Source organism: Balaenoptera physalus, assembly GCF_965194825.1.
Source record: "Balaenoptera physalus genome assembly, chromosome: 7".
NCBI classification, from domain to species: Eukaryota; Metazoa; Chordata; class Mammalia; order Artiodactyla; family Balaenopteridae; genus Balaenoptera; species Balaenoptera physalus.
Genome location: NC_138886.1, coordinates 56,037,791 through 56,061,729, shown reverse-complemented (window position 1 = coordinate 56,061,729; position 23,939 = coordinate 56,037,791). Strand labels below are relative to the sequence as shown.

Sequence of the window (23,939 nt, the reverse complement as noted above, 5' to 3'; positions counted from 1 at the left end):
AAGTGAAATAAGTCAGTCACAAAAGATAAATATCGTATGGTTTCACTTATATGAAGTACAGTTAAACCTTGAACAACCTGGGGGTTAGGGATGCAGACCCCCATGCACTAGAAAATCTGTGCATAACTTTACAGTTGGCCCTCCATATATGTGGCTCTGCGTCCTTGGATTCAACCAACCAAGAATCCTGCAGTACATATTTACTGAAAAAAATCCACGTATAAGTGGACCTGCACAGTTCAAACCTGTGTTGTTAAAGGGCCAACTATATAACTATACTTTAAAACAGTTACGATGATAAATGTTACATTATGTGTATTTTACCACAATAAAAAAATTAGAAATAAAAAAATTTACTGATATGATCTTTCTGAAATAATAGTCCAGGAAGTACTGATGTATAATGCTAGCATTTTTGTATCTTTAGATCCAGGTGTTAATTATTTAGAACAAAGTTAATCCAGACTAAAAAAAAGTTTCTGAGACAAGAATCACATCATCAAGTCTCTGTTTTGAAGAATAAATCTGGTTATCAGTGCAAAGAATGTATTTCAGTATGGAGGAGAAAGAGACTAGAGGACAAGAATGAGTTAGTAAACAAGCTTTTCAATAGGCAAGAAGAGGCCATGAACACCCCTAATATGACAAGTGAGAGTAAAATACATACTAGCAAATTTTAGAGGCACTAGAGAGTTGTAATCAATCAATACAACTTGATTACCAAAGAAGAGAAATGAAGAAATAAAGATTCAACATGTTTTCAACATCACACACTGTGTAAAAGATCATGGTAGGGCTTCCCTGGTGGCGCAGTGGTTGAGAATCTGCCTGCCAATGCAGGAGACACGGGTTCGAGCCCTGGTCTGGGAAGATCCCACATGCCGCGGAGCAACTAGGCCCGTGAGCCACAACTACTGAGCCTGCGCGTCTGGAGCCAGTGCTCCGCAACGAGAGGCCACGACAGTGAGAGGCCCATGCACCGCGATGAAGAGTGGCCCCCACTTGCCGCAACTAGAGAAAGCCCTCGTACAGAAACGAAGACCCAACACAGCCAAAAATAAATAAATTAATTAAAAAAAAAAAAAGAAAGATCATGGTAATGGCAATAAATTTTAGAAAAGCAATAACACGTTTGGCTTGGTAAAGAGGAAATGAGTTAGGTTTAGACATGATGAGTTTGAGGCTGCCTAGAGATATCTAAATAGATTTGTTCCAGAAAGGTGGGCCAGAAGCTTAAGAAAGTGGTACTATATTACAGAAACATCTGAACCTCATCCACATATACTGGATAACTAAAGCCAGTAAGAGCATGTAGAATACAAGAGAACACAGAACAAAATCCTAGGGAACAGTAAAGCATTATTTTAGGTACTATAGAGTAATTTAAGGTGTTGATTTAAACCTAATGACATCTTCATGAAGTGGATATTAACTCCATTCTTCAGACTTGTAAAATAAAACTCAAAAAAACTAAGCAACACGATTAATCCTGAAAGCTAAGAAAAGCCACTGAAAAACTGTAGAAAAATGGCAAGTTAATTTTATGTTAGAAAAATTCACTTAGGGGAAAACCACAAAAGATGAATTAATAAGATATTACAATAATCCAAGAGAAAAATGACAAAACCCAAACTAAAGTAGTGTTGCTCAGAATTAGGAAGAAGGGAAAGACATGAGGAATACAAGGTAGAATATACTGGACTTGATATAGCCTGGCTATTGGAGTTATTAAGTGGCAAGAATAAATAAGCTCAAATGACGGTGCCATTTACAAAAAAAGAGAATAAACTGTAGGCTTTCCCAGGATTAGATTATTTAAAAAGCAGAATGTAATTTTTCTTTTTATACTTAATAAAAAATTTCTCCCTTCTGACTTTTTCACTGTAAGTTATTAGATAAGACCTAGGATTTATTCACAGTAATTTCTTCTTATTAACTTTCTTACCTTCTAAATCTCACCAATCCAGAATGCTCCGGCCATGGGCGTATGTTTTGTTTCCTCATCTCACTGAGAACTTTTAAACATCATCTTCTCAGTAAAGACCCTGACCACTCTATTTCAAGTTGTTTCCCCACTTCCCATTCCCTTTCCCGGCTGTATTTTTCTCCACAGAATGTATCACCTAATTTGTAATGTATTTTACTTATTTATCACCATCTATTAGAAGAATGCAGGCTGTATGAGTAGGGTTTCTTGTTGTTGTTGTTTTTCTTCTTTTTTCTTTTTCCTCTGCTGCATCCCAGTATCTAAAACAGTCCTGGAGCCTGACAAAATTTAATACTTAAATGGATGGATGGATGACAACAATTTTTCAGAAGAGTTTTCTGAAAGAGGTAGTACTCTTTATCACCAGGCCTTTTATATCATTTTTCTTAAAAAAAAAAAAAAAAAAAAAAAAGCTTTTTATTTACATTATCACAAAATCAGACAGCTTTGAGTCTGATAAGAACAATGCATAGGGCTCTTTGAATCAGGCAGATCTTTTAACAATTCTGTGATTTTTTGAATTCAGGTGCCAGTCTTAGAAGTGTGGCCAACAGGGGAGTGGTTTTCACTGTCCAGAATTTATAGAATAACGTTGCTAATTAATCTTATTAGTAAATGCTCATGCAATTATAATGTAAGCTAATGGATACATAAAAGACGCAAAGTTGAACAGCTAAAGGTTACACATGTACTGTTAACAGAATACATACATATTGAAATCAAACTACACATGCAACGTTTTGAGAAGATCAAAGGGAATCAAAAATGTTAGGATAACTAACATACTTTGTCAAGTTCAAAAACTGAACTTAGACCAAGATATATTGTTAGAAATAACTTTCTAAATCTATAGAAGCTTAAGGGGAAAAAAGCAGTTAAAGTTTATTCTCCAGAAAACTAACACTCAAAACTTACTAGCAAAAAGAAAAAAACAAATGTTGAGGGGAATCTTTCACATCTGTAAGTAATTCAAACCTCTTTTATTCTCTTTGATGTAACTGAGTAAATGTTTATATCCCCTTCCTTGCAGGTTTCTCCTGCAAGAAGCTTTATTTTATTGAAGTATAATTGACTTACAATGTTATGCTAGTTTCAGGTGTACAGCAAAGTGATTCAGTTGTATATATAATATATATGTGTATATATATAATATCATATATATGTTCTTTTTCAGATTTTTTTCTCTTATAGGTTATTACAACATATTGAGTATAGTTCCCAAGAAGCAGGATTTTTGAAAAGACAAGTTGTGTTGAAGTTAGAAATTGCTAACCTCAACTAATTATTCCCTTCTTGCTTCCCACCTAGCACTAATTCATAACAGATGGTAAAAATATTGGCCTTGGGGAGGGAGTGGGACGTCTGAATTTTGATAGTTGTTTTGGAGTGATGTTTTTCAGTGAAAAAGATAATATCTTCATCTTTAATAGTTGATAATTAAATATACTGAATTTTAGTACAGTAACTTTTCTTTTTAAAAGAACACTAGCCTCATTACCTCAATAAGGCTGGTCTCAGTAAGGTGGAAAGATAGAAAGAATAAGGAGAAAAAAATCTCTGCTCTCAAAAGTAGTATACATAATGATGAAATGTTTGTTGAAATTACTTTCATTATGAAATTAAATATGATTTGCAGTTTCAAGAACTACCAAACTCATATTTAAACATAAACACATGAACATATTCTAAAGCTTAACACAAATTATTTCTGATTTATCCCTGGCAGAGTTTCCTTCATTAATTTCACTCTAAGTTACAAGACATGAAAGAAAAAGCCATCAAGACGACCTTCAATGGGTAAGTCCATTCACTGGCCTGTGTAACCAATATGAAGGAATATTTTAATATAGAATGGAATTTATAAAGATGCAAAGGATGAAAGAAATGGAAAATTCATTAATCAAAGAATAAATGACCTAAATGACCTTTGAGGCATAAAGAGTCATTTAATATAAGACTGTAACAATTGCTGAAGCCTGACTCCCATCATCAACAGGAAGGATGCTGGAAACAAAACTATGTGGAAACTGAAAGATTATGGGGGCATCTGACCTGTTCTAAGATGAAGCACTATGGGAAAAGAGGCAGTCTGAGGTTAAGATGCTGTCACATAATACAAGGAAGTTGAGATACTATAGAAAAACTCATGGGAGGAACTTATAAAATTTAGAGAAGAGAAGCAAGAGACAATAGCGTTTCTAAAACTGAGAAGAGGATGACTAACCACTGGCCTCAATTATGCTGTCTCTATTCTTCAGGACTACTATAAACCACTCCAGATCATTTATCCATTTTTGGTTCCCTAACTCCCCAAATAAAACCCAAAGTAGTAGATGGCTAGATGGACACACAGGGTTGAAGCAGTGTAGTATTGGTGGTTAATTTAAATACACAGATTTTGAAGCTACAACACTTATGTTTAGATCCTGTGTCACTTACTAGTGTATGACTATGGGTGAGTTACTTAGCCGTCTCTGTGCTGCAGTTTGTAGAGTTACTGTACATAACGACCTCATCAGGTTGCTACAGGGATTAAGTTAGTTTGAAAAAGTGCTTAGAACAGTGTCTTGAATTGCATAAGTGTTTACAATGGCACAGATGATGATGATACACTCTCAAAACTAAATTTTTTAATTTTTAAAAATTTTTATACAATTTTTAAAGGTTACTTTCCATTTACAGTTATTACAAAATATTGGCTATATTCCATATTGTATAATACATCCTTGAGCTTATCTTACACCTAATAAAAACTAAATTTTTAAAAAAACTCTCCTCAAATCAGGTTTTAAAAACCTAAACTCACATAACCCTCCAAACAACTGAAGAAGAAAATATTTTTATTCCCATTTTATAAACAGGTTCTACAGAAAAACTAAGAAACTTACTAGGCTAAAACACCGAACTAGAAAGTAGTCTAGCAAACAAATGCATAATAGGCTGATTCTAATCTGCTCTGTGAAACTGTTTCCATATAAGAGATTTTGTTTGATTTTATGTAGCAGTTACTAGAAGTTAAACTCTGAAAAAAGTATATTATCAAGTTAAAAACAAAAAATATATATAATATATACAATTTATGTAATATATGAAATCACTTTATATATATAATCACTTAAAACATTAGAAATAAAGTAAAAATTTGATGAGGGAAAAATATATTAATAATAATAGCAGCTGTCCATTATTAATTTTTCCACAAGCTAGGCACTTATCTAAACATTTAATATGCATGGTCTCATTTAATCCTATAAAATAATTACTACTGTTATCTCATTCTACAGATGAGGAAACTGAGGTTTTTAGAGGTATTAACTTGATAGGAGACATACAGCTGAAAAGCAGCAGAACTGACATTCAATTCCAGGTCTATCTGACACCAAAGCCTATATCCCCCCTTAATTTCTATTTATGCTGCTCTAAGACAATACACATTTTATTGAGCCCACATATTGAAACTCAAACTCTTCAACACAATGGAAGAACATCCAAGTTTAAAAACAAAACAAAACAATAATGCTTTTTACTTAGTTCTTTAGTTTAACATATACAGTCAAACACAGCATAGCTCATGCATTGTTGGGACTACTACTTAGTTAAGCAGCGTGCCCTGGAGTCTCAGAATTAAAAGGTAAGAAACTTTTTAAAACCTCTGGAAAACAAAAAGTGAGTCTCAAAATACTATTCCAAAACACTCTAAATATATGTAAATCATGTTGGCAAATGGAAGAAAACTGTATTTTTCACTGTTTCAAGAGATGTTATTTCCCTCCCCTGCCCACCTATAATAGTATAAAAAATAATCAAGTTAAGTACAGGTGATTCTGTTTATTGCTTTTTATTTACAGGAGAGTGTCTAAATTGGAGAATTAAAATGGAGATAGTTCCTCTCATGAGATTGCTTTCACCTATTTATCTTTTGAAATCTTTCAGAGTATGTCTAAATTGAGAATTAAAATGGATGATATTTCCTCTTATGAGATTGCTTTTACCTATTTATCTTTTGAAATCTTTGTGTTTCTTAGCAATTTATATGACCCCTTCATATAAAAAATAGTAAGCCTTGGTCTTATTTTACTGCAAAATTTTCCCCCAGTTTGTTATCTGCCCTTCTAATGTTGGTCTTTTTTTTTTTCTGTTAATTTTCAGAAATTTAAACTTTCATACAATGTAATCTATTTTCCCTTTAATTATTTAATTAATTAATTTAATTAATTAATTTAATAACTAATAACCTCTGTCTTCTATCATCTAGAAATATGATAAATAATTCATTTATATTTTCATCCAGTTTTAATGGCTTGATCGTTTTTTAAAAACGTGAAATACTTGAAAATTACACGTTCTTTTATTTCAAAAGGTCTTTCAATAAAATGTTCTCTTATTTCAAAAGTAAGGCAAATAACAAAAAAGGAAAAGAAACAATGCAAAACATACAGAACACCACAGATAAAGATTGGAAGTCCAAGTTCCCTCAAATTCTAATCAAGAGGTAACCCACTGTTTGGGGTACATATTTTTTCTATGCATATACTAAAATGTACAGGAAAAAGTACGTATAACTTACTGACACTTCACCTCTTCCCCTCATGATCTTAGCTCATACATCCCCAATAAAGACTAAAGGATGCTAGATCTGGAGTATTTTAATAGTAATTCTGAATGTCCAAGAAGGGAGATAGTACATCCATCCAAGATTTTCAGACTTATTTTAGAATTCTTTATTCAAGTGACAGCAGTTCAAAGACCTGATAATCTTTAAAACAGTGTTTTGGAAATGCTGGCTTAGCACTTCAGACAACCCCAAACTGTAATGTTTTGTGAATACAAAGTATGCAAATCAAATACTTAAAAAATGAAAGACAACAAACTTACTTGGGATACACTGGTTCATAAAGGTACTTGTCCCCTCTTGTAGATGTTATATGAAAAAACAAGATGTAGCCATTTGCCGTCTGAAAGATAAATTTTATTTACCATGAATTAAAGGGTAAGGCTATGACTGTAATCTTAATTTTATATATTCTTACTTTGAAAACACTTCAAGAACCCTCTTTTGAAAAGCTATAGCTTAATTATGCAAATAAAAAATCACTTTGTTTCAATATAATCCATCTTGTTTAAAGTAACTCATGAAAGGGATTTACAGATTGCAAAATATTTCATAGGTAATTGAAATCAATAGTTCATAACATGCTGTAGACATTAATATTCTAAAATAACTTCATTATTGAATAATAGATGATTATTTTGCAAAATATACAAACGTTTTAAACTCTGGAATAACACGGCAAATAATTTTTCTGAGTTTTTAAAGCAATTATGTCACCAAATAGTAATAGTATGATGAAATTCTTGACTCTACTCAAAGTTTATAAAGTGTAACTTCAGAATAACATATTTTAGACATTTCAAAATCAATCAGTTAGCCTCTGATTTACTACAAAATATACCAAGACAGAAGAAAAAACAGAGCAAACCTTCAACTTAAAAAATTTGAACATCAGCTAATTTTTCTAAGTTAATAAAATGTTTTAAAAATATAAACTGTATTAAGTGAAGTAAGTCAGAAAGAGAAAGACAAATACCATATGATATCACTTATACGTGGAATCTAAAATATGACACAAACGAACTTATCTACAAAACAGAAACAGACTCACAGACATAGAGAACATACTTGTGGTTGCCGGGGGGTGTGGGGGTGTGGGGGATGGGTTGGGAGTTTGGGATTAGCAGATGCAAACATGTTATGCATAGAATGGATGAACAACAAGGTCCTACTGTACAGCACAGGGAAATATAGTCAATATCCTGTGATAAACCATAATGGAAAAGAATATTAAAAAACGTATATATGTGTATAACAATCACTTTTCTGTACAGCAGAAATTAACACATTGTAAATCAACTATCTTTCAATTAAAAAAATATATAAATTATATTAAAACAGTGCCATCATATGATCATGGCACATATCTGACTTGTAAAGCTCAAACAACCATTTTACATTTATATAAATACAGAAAATACAATATTTAGCTTTTTCTAAACAAACATTTTCAGGCATTAACAGAGTGAGGCGGCAATGTTTTACCCAAACTTCTTTATATTCATACTGAATTCTTATCACTTTAGAGGCAGGAGGGCTTTTACCCAAAGTAGAACTAAAGAAACTGAAAAAATTATTCAAAGTTTCAAATTTCTTTCCAGTACTGGTTTTCTGTTTTTCACATAAAGGAATGCCAGAGGAAATACTCAATTTCTTCAGCAAAGCCAGGTGTTTTGTTTCTAAGCTATAAACTTCAGTATTTTAATGTATTCCAAAACTCTAATTCAACATATTGGGATACAAAAGAAAAAAGGTTAAAATCCTTCAGAAAAGATCATCATTCTAATTCCTCATGTGCAATTTTTTATTCTTCTAATGTGAAAACTATGGGATCAAAAAGAAAATGGATTCAAATCAAACTATACTGAAAGTTTCACAGACATCATGACCCCTATATAGATTAGTGACTGTTTAAAATGTGTAAACTCTACTGTTACAGGGGCTAGAAAAGTAAAATAATACGGTCTAGTACTTAGATGAATAACATACAACCACTGTCTGAATATCAGTCACTCAAGGTCAAAAGTTCAACATTTCAGAATATCAAATGCTAATAATATACTCAATTTTAACAAGTGCTTAGAAGACTATAATGCCAGGAAAAATACAGCATCACTTTGCACCAGCATTTAGAAATTTTATATAGACAGTATACTAGATCAAATTACAAATAATGGCTTGATTTACTATTTCGGTATTCTGTATCAATCATCTTTACCAAGTTTCTATGGCTTTGCATGTATATTAAATGCTATTTATTTCCAGATCTCAATGACATTCATCAGTGATAATTTCATGAACAGTCCTGCCTTTGAACAACTTAAAAAGTTTTGGTGGTAAAAAAATGATCATCCTTAAAAAGTAGTATCTATACCAAAACTGTTTTTATGCAGTGTTATGATGGCCCTTCTCTTCCTATCCCCAAAATACTGCAAGAAGGTATATAACTACTGCTTAATCTGTGGGCAACAATACCTTCTTCGAGTATACATACATAAATACACGCACACACCCCAAAACTAACTTTTCTAAGTTAATGAAAAGACAAAATAAAGAACTTCCAAGTTCTCTTTCCTGTTATCATCCCTATCTTAACAATATTTTTTTCTTTCTCCAAGGTATATTACTGGATTATGTGCCTTTAATTACAGAGGCCCAACAATCTGTAGGCAACTTATATGACAAGTCTTTATGTCCCTTTCTTTTGTATATCCATGAATTAGGGCCGTAAGGTCATAAGGATAAAGGTATTGAGAGGATAAAAGAAAATCACTACTTAAATAGAGGATGGAAGAGACAGACTTGTCTCTACTAATGCTACTTAGAAGAAAAAGAACTAAAAACAATAATGTAAAAGGATATTAATAATGCAACAAATTATCAGTCAGAGAGGTATGAATATTAAAGTTTGACATCATTTATTTCAATTGCAAATCTAGTAACAGAGCTTTTAAAAAACCATGCAAAGTACCTCACCTAGTTCCACATTTTAAAAAGAAGAGATTGAATTCTACAGGTGGTGGTGGTAGTTGATATGGTTATTATTATTATTATTATTATTATTATTATTATTATTATTAACTGCCTGTTTCTATTCTGGTTTGTTTGGGCATTTGGGAAGTTTTCACTTGCCACCCCAAATTAAATGTATTTTTAAATTATTTTATGATTGATGTATGACATATATATTACAAATAGTAAATTTCTGTAGCGGGAGTAATTTAAATCTAACTGTGTCATGAGACAAATCAACTGCTATATATAACTAATGCTTAACCTGTAGGCAGCATCCCAATACTTTCCTCTACCAACCCAAATACTTTTTTGTACATGAATTCACCAGATACTTTAGAACTCCAAGTCAAAGTGCATTTCTTCCTCAGCATATACCATTTTTACCATAAAGAATAGGACAGATTTATGCATCTGGCTCCAATGACTTGAATAATGGCATCACAGAGATTTCTATAATAACTTAAGAGATAAGGATGTGATGATTTAGAGATGTATCTTCTATCCCAACATACTGTCATATCAGGTTTCAAGTAAGGCTGATAACAGACGAGCATTTTTTAATTCTTTACGCTGGTTTATAAATGGTGTTTTCTGTTTTTAGCTTTATTTTTTTGTTATACATGTTCAAGTATATAAAATTACTTGAGGGAGTGGAATGATATACTTAAAGTGATGAAAGGGAAGAACGTACAACCAAGATTACTCTACCCCGCAAAGATCTCATTTAGATTTGATGGAGAAATCTAAAGCTTTACAGACAAGCAAAAACTAAGAGAATTCAGCACCACCAAACCAGTTCTACAACAAATGCTAAAGGAACTTCTCTAAGTGGGAAACACAAGAGAAGAAAAGGACTTACAAAAACAAACCCAAAACAATTAAGAAAATGGTCATAGGAACATACATATCGATAATTACCTTAAACGTGAATGGATTAAATGCTCCAACCAAAAGACACAGGCTTGCTGAATGGATACAAAAACAAGACCCATATATATGCTGTCTACACGAGACCCACTTCAGACCTAGGGACACATACAGACTGAAAGTGAGGGGATGGAAAAAGATATTCCATGCAAATGGAAATCAAAAGAAAGCTGGAGTAGCTATACTCATATCAGATAAAATAGACTTTAAAATAAAGAATGTTACAAGAGACAAGGAAGGACACTACCTAATGATCCAGGGATCAATCCAAGAAGAAGATATAACAATTATAAATATATATGCACCCAACATAGGAGCACCTCAATACATAAGGCAACTGCTAACAGCTATAAAAGAGGAAATCGACAGTAACACAGTAATAGTGGGGGACTTTAACACTTCACTTACACCAATGGACAGATCATCCAAAATGAAAATAAATAAGGAAACAGAAGCTTTAAATGACACAATAGACCAGATAGATTTAATTGATATATATAGGACATTCCATCCAAAAACAGCAGATTACACGTTCTTCTCAAGTGCGCACGGAACATTCTCCAGGATAGATCACATCTTGGGTCACAAATCAAGCCTCAGTAAATTTAAGAAGATTGAAATCATACCAAGCATCTTTTCTGACCACAACGCTATGAGATTAGAAATGAATTACAGGGAAAAAAACGTAAAAAAGACAAACACATGGAGGCTAAACAATACGTTACTAAATAACCAAGAGATCACTGAAGAAATCAAAGAGGAAATCAAAAAATACCTAGAGACAAATGACAATGAAAACACGACGACCCAAAACCTATGGGATGCAGCAAAAGCGGTTCTAAGAGGGAAGTTTATAGCTATACAAGCCTACCTAAAGAAACAAGAAAAATCTCAAGTAAACAATCTAACCTTACACCTAAAGAAACTAGAGAAAGAAGAACAAACAAAACCCAAAGTTAGCAGAAGGAAAGAAATCATAAAGATCAGAGCAGAAATAAATGAAATAGAAACAAAGAAAACAATAGCAAAGATCAATAAAACTAAAAGTTGGTTCTTTGAGAAGATAAACAAAATTGATAAGCCATTAGCCAGACTCATCAAGAAAAAGAGGGAGAGGACTCAAATCAATAAAATCAGAAATGAAAAAGGAGAAGTTACAACAGACACCGCAGAAATACAAAACATCCTAAGAGACTACTATAAGCAACTTTATGCCAATAAAATGGACAACCTGGAAGAAATGGACAAATTCTTAGAAAGGTATAACCTTCCAAGACTGAATCAGGAAGAAACAGAAAATATGAACAGACCAATCACAAGTAATGAAATTGAAACTGTGATTAAAAATCTTCCAACAAACAAAAGTCCAGGACCAGATGGCTTCACAGGTGAATTCTATCAAACATTTAGAGAAGAGCTAACACCCATCCTTCTCAAACTCTTCCAAAAAATTGCAGAGGAAGGAACACTCCCAAACTCATTCTATGAGGCCACCATCACCCTGATACCAAAACCAGACAAAGACACTACAAAAAAAGAAAATTACAGACCAATATCACTGATGAATATAGATGCAAAAATCCTCAACAAAATACTAGCAAACAGAATCCAACAACACATTAAAAGGATCATACACCACGATCAAGTGGGATTTATCCCAGGGATGCAAGGATTCTTCAATATACACAAATCAATCAATGTGATACACCATATTAACAAATTGAAGAATAAAAACCATATGATCATCTCAATAGATGCAGAAAAAGCTTTTGACAAAATTCAACACCCATTCCTGATAAAAACTCTCCAGAAAGTTGGCATAGAGGGAACCTACCTCAACATAATAAAGGCCATATATGACAAACCCACAGCAAACATCATTCTCAATGGTGAAAAACTGAAAGCATTTCCTCTAAGATCAGGAACGAGACAAGGATGTCCACTCTCACCACTATTATTCAACATAGTTCTGGAAGTCCTAGCCACGGCAATCAGAGAAGAAAAAGAAATAAAAGGAATACAAATTGGAAAAGAGGAAGTAAAACTGTCACTGTTTGCGGATGACATGATACTATACATAGAGAATCCTAAAACTGCCACCAGAAAACTGCTAGAGCTAATTAATGAATATGGTAAAGTTGCAGGATAGAAAATTAATGCACAGAAATCTCTTGCATTCCTATACACTAATGATGAAAAATCTGAAAGAGAAATTATGGAAACACTCCCATTTACCATTGCAACAAAAAGAATAAAATACCCAGGAATAAACCTACCTAGGGAGACAAAAGACCTGTATGCAGAAAACTATAAGACACTGATGAAAGAAATTAAAGATGATACCAACAGATGGAGAGATATACCATGTTCTTGGATTGGAAGAATCAACATTGTGAAAATGAGTATACTACCCAAAGCAATCTACAGATTCAATGCAATCCCTATCAAATTACCAATGGCATTTTTTACAGAGCTAGAACAAATCATCTTAAAATTTGTATGGAGACACAAAAGACCCCGAATAGCCAAAGCAGTCTTGAGGCAAAAAAATGGAGCTGGAGGAATCAGACTCCCTGACTTCAGACTATACTACAAAGCTACAGTAATCAAGACAATATGGTACTGGCACAAAAACAGAAACATAGATCAATGGAACAAGATAGGAAGCCCAGAGATTAACCCACGCACCTATGGTCAACTAATCTATGACAAAGGAGGCAAAGATATACAATGGAGAAAAGACAGTCTCTTCAATAAGTGGTGCTGGGAAAACTGGACAGCTACATGTAAAAGAATGAAATTAGAATACTCCTTAACACCATACACAAAAATAAACTCAAAATGGATTAGAGACCTAAATATAAGACTGGACACTATAAAACTCTTAGAGGAAAACATAGGAAGAACACTCTTTGACATAAATCACAGCAAGATCTTTTTTGATCCACCTCCTAGAGTAATGGAAATAAAAACAAAAATAAACAAGTGGGACCTAATGAAACTTCAAAGCTTTTGCACAGCAAAGGAAACCATAAACAAGACGAAAAGACAACCCTCAGAATGGGAGAAAATATTTGCAAACGAATCAACGGACAAAGGATTAATCTCCAAAATATATAAACAGCTCATTCAGCTCAATATCAAAGAAACAAACACCCCAATCCAAAAATGGGCAGAAGACCTAAATAGACATTTCTCCAAAGAAGACATACAGATGGCCACGAAGCACATGAAAAGATGCTCAACATCACTAATTATTAGAGAAATGCAAATCAAAACTACAATGAGGTATCACCTCACACCAGTTAGAATGGGCATCATCAGAAAATCTACAAACAACAAATGCTGGAGAGGGTGTGGAGAAAAGGGAACCCTCTTGCACTGTTGGTGGGAATGTAAATTGATACAGCCACTATGGAGAACAATATGGAGGTTCCTTAAAAAACTAAAAATAGAATTACCATATGACCCAGCAATCCCACTACTGGGCATACACCCAGAGAAAACCGTAATTCAAAAAGACACATGCACCCGAATGTTCATTGCAGCACTATTTACAATAGCCAGGTCATGGAAGCAACCTAAATGCCCATCAACAGACGAATGGATAAAGAAGATGTGGTACATATATACAATGGAATATTACTCAGCCATAAAAAGGAACGAAATTGAGTCATTTGTTGAGACGTGGATGGATCTAGAGACTGTCATACAGAGTGAAGTAAGTCAGAAAGAGAAAAACAAATATCATATATTAATGCATGTATGTGGAACCTAGAAAAATGGTACAGATGAGCCAGTTTGCAGGGCAGAAGTTGAGACACAGATGTAGAGAATGGACATATGGACACCAAGGGGGGAAAACTGCGGTGAGGTGGGGATGGTGGTGTGCTGAATTGGGCGATTGGGATTGACATGTATACACTGATGTATATAAAATTGATGCCTAATAAGAACCTGCAGTATAAAAAAAACAAACAAAACAACTAATACTAAACTTTCATTGGGTTATTTGTAAGGAAATATGTTAATATAAATGTTTCAGACATTACATGAAATTTCTAAAAATCTTATATTTGTATTTGTATGGAAATATGTATGGAAATATGTTAATATAAATGTTTCAGTCATTACATGAAATTTCTAAAAATCTTATATTTGTATTTGTATGGAAATATGTATGGAAATATGTTAATATAAATGTTTCAGACATTACATGAAATTTCTAAAAATCTTATATGTTCTGGTATAATGTTATAAGTGATAATCCTAGTTATTACTTTAAAATGTATATCTCAGAAATAACTAATTTTCTTGTCAACTGCAATATTATGAACTTTCATCAAATCTTTTACCGTGGTCATTTTTAAGTCTTTTGTCATTTACAGACAGTTCTGGGTGTACTCTGATGATTTTGCAAATATGTTCCTATAAAAGGGTTTCATCTTCAAGAAATTCATGGAAAAGACTCTGACAAGTACAGGTTTGTGGTAACTGACTGTACTGCTGAACTAAATGAATAAGCAGTTTCAGAACTCTGATGAAAAACTGATGAACTCATAAAAGTGCTAACAAAAGATCAAGATGAAAAAAAACCAACAATTAATTACATGGGACTGAGTGAACTGATGAGGATGAGTATAATTTTTGTGACTTTCTGTCTGAATTTAAAAAAAAAAAAAATCCCACAAGGACTCAGAGGCAAAGAATATACAAATCAATTTTCACTGCAAAGTAAAGGAGCTGTTACAGTGGAGGATTACTGGACTGAATGTCAATATTATGACATAGTATGAGTGTGTTTCATGTTTGGTAATTGCAATCATTGTTGCTTTTGTTGTGGTCATCCATGTACAATGCTTGGTGTCAGTCTATTTATCTCTTGTAAAAATAAAATACAGTGTGTGTGTGTGAAAAAAAAAAAAAAAAAAAGAAGAGAACAGTGGAGGTACTGAAGTTAGGCAGCACAATTAGTTATAAGGTCCAATTTCATCTGTGACACAAGTGTTTCCATTTCAATTTTAATATGTCGAGTCATATATATTGAGTGGAGTTTCATAAGCTAGGTGGTAAAATACCTCAACTCATCACAAATTAGTACACTTGACAGAAAAGACAATAAGCATTCAAAAAACTTAGATGTATTTGCTCTTCTATTGGATAATTATTTTCTATTTTTCTCCTGCCAGTCTCTGACACCCATAATCTCTGATCACATTGACATTCTATATTTATTTACTGTTACTCTCTCAAAGTTGATTACTTTATAGACTTTATCATCATAGATGTGGGCATCCATCTTAGACAGGATGTGTTTGAAGGAAGGTATCCCATGGTAACTGATGGGATAAAATAGTCACATATTTATACCACTTGGTGTCTTTCTTTTAACAACTGCAAAACATTTTCTAAAACAGAATTGACTTTATGGATGGCCTTAGGTCTATGACAGAACTGGACATTTAACCATATCATTAAAATAACCATATTAAAAACCAAAAAAAAAAAAAAAAAAAAAATTACTCACCCCAAAGCATACCACTAAGATAATGATCTAACACTTTTGTATACTCTTTCAGACTTTGTACATTCATACTTATGAATATATTTAAATGAAAAATAACAAAAACGGTTATAAATAACACATTCTCTCAAAGATAGGTGAAGAATATCTTTTGATACAAATAGTCATCAAAAATTATTATATTATTACTAGTTCTATCACATTGTTTTATACCAGAATACTTAAAAAAAAAAAGACTTCTGCTTCCAACCAAGATGGATTAAGCTGAAGTCAACTTGTGCTCCCATCTGAAACAAACAACCAAAAACCAAACAAAATATATGAAACAATGATTTTCAAAACACTGACAAGCAATGAAGGCTAGTGATCCCTGACAGATGGAAAACAACTGAGGTGAGTTCTATGATTGTTCCAGCTTACTCTCTTGAGAGTTTCCAGGTCACAGCACTGAGAAGGGGAATGGAGACAGAGCCTGGCAGACTCCCTGAGTTAAGAAGATGATGTTGAGAGTCCAGGAAGAACAAGGCACTAACAAAATTTATATGACAGAGTACCAGAGACAAGAGAGCTGCATGGAGAAAGAATCAGAGAGCACCAATAAGCACATGCATGTGAGGATACTACCAAGGCAGAAGAGAAACCAAAAGCCTTAGTAAAGGGAACAGTGCATGGTGCTCCAACAGTCCTGAAAACAGTCCCTGTCCCACCAGCAAGACTGAGGAAACTCATAATGCACAGGGCATTGATTAGAATGCTCAGGAAGGTAGTCCTCAGGTATGGCTGTGGTAAATTGACTTTTTAAACAAGAATAAAAGCAATGTATGTTGGGGTCTTACCACATATAAAAATAAAACATGTATAATATATGTTCCTTCACCCCAACAGAATTAAACTAGAAATTGATGACAGAAGATTTCTGGAGAACTCTCAAATATCTTGAAACTAAATAATATGCTTGTAAATAATTCATGAATAAAAGAAGAAATCAAGACAGAAATTTAGAAAAATACATGATACTAAAATTTGTGGGGTGTTATTACAGCAGTACTTAAGGGAAATTTTATAGCTTCAAATACCTGTATTAGAAAAAAGAAAAATGCCAAATCAGTGACCTTGGGTTCTACTTTAAACGAGAAACAGATGAGCAAATGAAACCCAAAGTAAACAAATTTTTAAAAAAATAGAGGAAATAATACAGATCAGCATGGAAATCAGTGAAGTAGAAAACAAAAATCAATAAAATTAAAATCTGGTTTTGTTTTGTTTTTTTTATAGATCATTAAAATCGATATACATCTAGTCATAATGTCCAGGAAAAAAAGAAAGAGAATAACCACTATCAGAAATGAGAGAGGTGACATCACTACATATGCTACAGATATTAAAAGAATAACAAGGGAGTACTGTGAATACCTTTATGACAGTAAATTTCCAGCTTGGATGAAATGGACGGGTTCCTTGAAAGACACAAACTATCAAAACTTACTGAAAAGAAAGAGGTACCCTACATAGGCTTATATCTACTAAAGAAATTGAAATTTCAATTAAAATCCTTTCCACAAAACTCTAGGCCCAGATGCTATCACTGGTGAAGTCTACCAAAAGAGGTATCAATTCAACACAAACTCTTCTAGAAAACCAACAAAGAGGGAACACTTTTGATCACATTTTATGAGGCCAGCATTACCCTCATACTAAAAGAAGACAAAGACATTATGAGGAAAAGTAACTACAAGCCAATATCCCTTATTAACACAGATGTAAAATTTATAAACAGTTTTAGCAAATTAAATCTAACAATGTATTAATACATCATAAGTAAATGGGGTTTATCCAGGAATGCAGGGTTGGTTTAACATTCAAGAATCTATAAATGTAATTTACCATATTAACAAACTAAAAAAGAAAAACAGTATGATAGTCTCAATAAATGCAGGAAAGACATTAGACAAAATCCAATATAACATTCCAAATTAAAAATTTTCAGCAAATTAATGAGAGGGTGAACTTCCACAACTTTATAAAGGGGATTTACAAAATACCTATAACATGATTCTTCTTCTTCTTTTTTTTAATATTTATTTATTTATTTATCTTTGGCTGCACTGGGTTTCTGTTGCTGTGCATGGGCTTCCTCTAGTTGCGGCGAGCGGGGGCTACTCTTAGTTGTGGTGTGCGGGCTTCTCTTGTTGAGGAGCACAGGCTCTAGGCATGCAGGCTTCAGTAGTTGTGGCACGCGGGCTCAGTCGCTGTAGCTTGTGGGCTCCAGAGCGCAGGCTCAGTAGTTGTGGCGCACGGGCTTAGTTGCTCTGCAGCATGTGGGATCTTCCTGGGCCAGTGCTCCCTGCATTGGCAGGTGGATTCTTAACCACTGCGCCACCAGCAAAGCCCCTATAACATGATTCTTAATAGTAAAAGACTAAATGCTTTCCTCCTATTCAAAATTGTACTGGACGGTCTAACCAATAAAATCAGGCAAAAAAAAGAAATAAAAGGATCCAGATTGGAAAGGAAAAAAGTAAAACTGTTTTTTGACATCACTGTCTATAGAGAAAATCTGGCAGAATCTACAAAAACAGTACTAGAATAAGTGAGTTTAGCATGGTTGCAAGATACAAAATCAATAGAAAAATCAACTGCATTTCTATATACTATCAGTGAACAATCAGAAAATTAAAATACTGTTTTCAAAAACATCAAAAAATATAAAATACTTTGGGATAAACCTGGCAAAAGATGTGAAATACTTGTACGCTGATAACAGAACATTGACAAAGTTAAAAATATCTAAATAAAGGAAGAGATATATGTTGTTTATAGGTCAGAAGATTCAATACTGCTAAGATGACAACTCTCCCCAAATGGATCCACATATCCAATGCAATGCCAGTCAAAATCTCAGCAGGCATTTTCATAGAAACCAACAAGCTGATGCTAAAATTCATACGGAAACAAAAGGTCCTACAACACTGAAAACAACTTTGAAAACAAAGAACAAAGTTGAAAAAGTAACACACTGTGATTTCAAAAATTATTACAAAGCTAGAGTAATCAAAGATAATACTGTACTAACACAGACAAATACATCATGGAACTGAATAGAGAATACAGACAAAACCCCACATACATGTGGACAACAGATTTATGACACAGATGCAAAAGAAATGCAGTACAGAAAGGATAACCTTTTCAACAAATGGTGCTGGAACAACTGAATATCAATATGCAAACAATTAACTTAGATCCATATCCTGCACCATATATAAAAATTAACTGAACATATATCAGAGACCTAAATATAAAACCTAAATCATAAGACTTCTAGAGGAAAGCATAGGAAGAAGGTAAGAGCCATTAAAAAATAAAACTAATGAACCAGACGTCATCAAAATTAAGTACTTCACGCATTCAAAAAATAGTGTTAAGAGAATGAAAAGACAAGTAACATACTAGGAGAAATTCTTCATAAAGCATATGTGTAATAAAGGACTTGAATCCAAAATACACTAAGAACTCTAGAAACTCAACAATAAGAAAGCAAAGAACTCAATAAATAAAATGGGTGAATGATTTGAAAAGACACTTTATCACAGAAAACACACATGGCAAATAAACAAATGAAAAGATGTTCAACATCATTAGTTATCAGAGAAATGTAAATTAAAACTATAATGGGATACCACCACACAGCCATTAGAATAGCTAAAATTAAAAAGGCACACCTTAAGTTGGCAAAGAGGAATGAGAACTCTTGTACCCTGCTGGTAGGAATGTAAAATGGTACAATTACTTTGTAAAAAGTTTAGTGTGTCCTTAAAAAGTTAAACATAAGGGATCTACCTTACGATCTAGCTGTTCCATTCATGGCTATTTACCCAAGAAAAAAGGAAATGTATGTGCATATAAAGATCTGTACATGAATGTTCATAGCACTTTTATTTAAAACAGCCCAAAACTATAAACAACTCAAATGCCCATCAACAGATAAATGGATAAACCAACTGTGTTATATCCAATAAGATACTCAGCATGAACTACTGATCCATGACAACATGCGTGAATCTCAAAATAATTATGCTGAGTAAAAGAAATTAGAAAAATGTCATAGCACATATTGTATGATTCCATTTATTTAAAACTCTAGTAATCTCTAGTGATAGAAAGCAAATCAATAATTGGTTTTAGAGGGAGGTGAATCATGGCAGGACGGAGGAATTACAAAAGGGTACAAGGAAACCTGTGATGGATCTGCTCACTATCTTGACTGTATTTATGGTTTCAAAATTTATCTAATTGTACATTTCAAACATGTGCAGTTTATTGTACATCAACTGTACTTCAATAAAGCTATTTAGAAAAGAGGAATGGAAGTGATGGTTGGACTTAGAAACTTCTGCTTCGTGAAAAGCTTCTACCATCACAAGAAAGACCTTATCTAGCCTACTGGAAAATAAAGAGGTCACAAAGAAAACCAAAGCAGACAGCTACAGTCAACTACCAGATATATAACTAAGGGGCCATCCAGCATCAGTGGAGCTGTCAAATGACTGTAGCCACATCAGTACTAGAGGTGAGATCAGGAGAACCATTTGACCAAACCCAGAGCAAATCACAGAATGAGAGTAAACAAATGGCTGTTTTGAGCCACCATTTTGAAGATAATGGTTCAATAGATGTTAAGTGTGAAAAATAACAACTCTAACAAAAATAATATAATTTAAGGAAGTATAATTAGTATAATTTAAGGAAGTATAAATATTATAATTTAAAGACACCAAGTTATGGAGACGAGCAAAATTCAAAGAGATCCAGGAGAATAGCAGAGTAATCACTTCCAAAACAGTGTCTGGTCACACCAAGATGCGAAAAAAAAGAAAAAAAAAAAGAAAAGAGGGATGAATGGGTACTATTTAGAACACTGTACTCCTCTACAATTTGCTGTATTCCACTCTCTTATAATACTTTGCTTTCAGCTGTTATTTGGTGACTCAATACATTAACATGCTGGGAAGGGGGAAAAAATCACAATGAAACAACAGGAATTCTAAATTAAACTGATGTCTTTCCCTTATTCATAAATAAGTTATATTCTAATTCATGTCACAGTAACTCATGTTGTGGCAAAACAATCTACATTTCCATTTAGCTGGGTGTGAAAGAGAATATTAAGAGTAGCAATGAGAAATAGAGTTGGAATGGCAGGTTGAGGCCAGATCACAAGATGCCCTGAACACTAGGCTAAGAAGTTTGGAACACATTTTGAATGCAATGGGAACCCACCAAAAGGTATAAAGTAAGAATAATATAAGTGGGACTTCCTTGGTGGTCCAGTGGCTAAGACTCCATGCTCCCAGTGCAAGGGGCCCGGGTTCGATCCCTGGTCAGGGAACTAGATTCCACATGCCGCAACTAAGAGTTCGCATGCCTCAAGTAAAGACCCCGCATGCCTCAACTAAAGACCCCGCATGCTGCAACTAAAGATCCCACATGCTGCAATGAAGATCCCGCGTGCTGCAACTAAGACCCGGCACAGCCAAATAAATAAATAAATATTAAAAAAATAATATAAGAGCTGTGATTCAGAAATAGCTATGCATAATTTAGATGCATTGTAAGTAGACAAAAAATGTAACTCAAAGTTTTGAGTTATAGGCAATCTACACAAGATAATAAAGGCCTGTGCTAAGGCAATGACAATGAGAATAAAGAGAAGAGGATGGAAGTAAACTAGAGACAGGACTTAGCAAAATACTGGTGATTGGATGGGAACACAGAATCAAGGGACTCCAGGTTTTTTCCTATTATAAGCAAAGCCTCAATAAAAATACTTACACATATGCCTAAATACACTGGTGCTACTATTTGCCAGATAGAGTCCTAGAAATGAGATAGTACTTCAAATTCATTTTAATGTTCCTTGCGCATGGATATACATCAATTGTCTAAAACTGAGGAAAACTGTATGGATATTTATGGTCTGGTAACATGTCTACAAAAATGATATTCTACTTCTGATGCTCAGAGAATACACGCTCCCAAAAGCTATGGGCCAATTCTTAAAATGGTAAAGGATTTTCTTTCTCACACCCCATTAAAAAACAGTGTCAGTGAGATTTCTTTCTAAGGTACAAGTTGATAAGGAGGTGACTGTGGTTCTGTTGATGATACAGTAATAGAATTTTTAATATAACTGACATGTCAGAGCATACAATGACTATACTTGGGGATCAGGGGGAAGGTCATAAGAAAATTAAATGGGGATGACTGCTTTGGCTTTGACTTAATGTGCAGAAAGAGAGTGATGCTGTATTGCTCTATAGGTCATACAACTGTATATCCTTCTCACACAGTCTATCAATGATTTCTTTTGTAGAAGCAAATTTCAAAGTGTCTCCTAGATTCAGCTTTATTCCATAATAGCTAGTAAGATTAAACAACCAGGCTAACAGTGAAAGGCAGCAAGGCAAAATTATTAAGACTTTCAAATTCTAGAACCAGCCTTCATGGTTTAGAATTCCATTATCAGTGATGTGATCTTACGTACATAGTATTTATGTAATCTGGGGCAGGTGCTTTAACCTGTCTACCATAGTTAGCTCTACTATATGGTGGAAGCAATAAAATTACCTACCTTTAGAGGAGTGTTATGAAGAATAAATTAATTTGAATATACATAAAGCACTTACAATAGTGCCTAGCACATAGTAGACACCAAAAAAGTTAACTACCATAATAGTAACTCTGAATCTTTAAGTAAGTAGCTAATTCATAATCAATATATTTCATGTAAGAGACTAAGAAAATGTTAAGCTGTGTTTTGCCACTCCTTGAGGCTCTGGGCCAATACCTGGAATTTCACAGTTCCCTAAGTAAGCTTAAAAAGCAGAGCCCTGAAAGAGTTGAATGTGACTGCTCCCAGAAGTGGACATTGACAGGGCCGTACGCTTAACCCTACTGACTTCAGCAGGCTTAGAGCAGACACTGTACTGTTGAAATGAATTGCTCCCAGACCTCATGGTCTGGAGGATCCTTCAGCTTAAGACTCTTCCACTCAGAGAAAGAGCCTGAGCAGAGGAGACACCCTAAGCCTCAAAAGAAGACAGGAGTTTGTGACCTTATCTGCCTCTGCAAACTGTCATTTTAGCAAACACCTGCTGGTGTGCATTGCCAGAAAGACTGACACAAAAGTCTAACCTCTGTGGGTAGCTAATGGAACAAAACCAAGAAAAATACCACCTCTATGGAATCTCAGTAACTTTATGATAAAAGACCAAAATAAACAGCTAAATATATGGATCCTACCAATAAGCCACACTGATGAGACAGAAAAATGCAAGTAAATTAAGGAAAAAATATTAAGGACTTTCAGGAGATACTATCAGGATATAAACAAGACTCTTCAGAGCTAAATATTTCCTAATAGAAAAATGCAACACATGGACTGATGAAGAATAATCCTTTATGGCAGCTGAACCTTTTATTCCAGACGCTCAAATGGAAACAATCTCATGATACAGAAAACACACAGATATAATCATTATTTTTTATAATTTGTATTTTTTTATTGAAGTATAGTTGATTTACAATATTGTGTTACCTTCAGGTGTACAGCAAACATATTCAGTTATACATATTTATTTTTTCAGAATCTTTTCCATTATAGGTTATTACAAGATATTGAATATAGTTCCCTGTGCTATACAATAAGTCCTTGTTGTTTACCTATTCTATCTATAGTAGTGTGTACATATTAATCCCATACTCCTGATTTACCCCCCCATCCCTTTGGTAAACATGTTTGTTTTCTATGTCTGTGACTCTGTTTCTGTTTTGTAAATAAGTTCATTTGCATTATTTTTTTAGATTCCACATAT

General features: G+C 33.7%; 1 protein-coding gene across 6 annotated transcripts in view; it reads right to left on the bottom strand.

The window, feature by feature from the left end:
- The window catches only part of RIC1 (RIC1 homolog, RAB6A GEF complex partner 1), a 139,568-nt gene that overhangs the window by 65,180 nt on the left and 50,449 nt on the right, over positions 1–23,939 (bottom strand). For 5 of the 6 annotated variants that reach the window (XM_082470833.1, XM_082470829.1, XM_082470827.1 and 2 more), the window contains exon 3: positions 6,863–6,942. The exons of the other annotated variant lie outside the window; for it this stretch is intronic. In XM_082470833.1, coding sequence (XP_082326959.1) covers positions 6,863–6,942 — 80 coding nt within the window. The remainder of the gene's footprint in view (positions 1–6,862; positions 6,943–23,939) is intronic. 6 annotated transcript variants of the gene reach the window in all.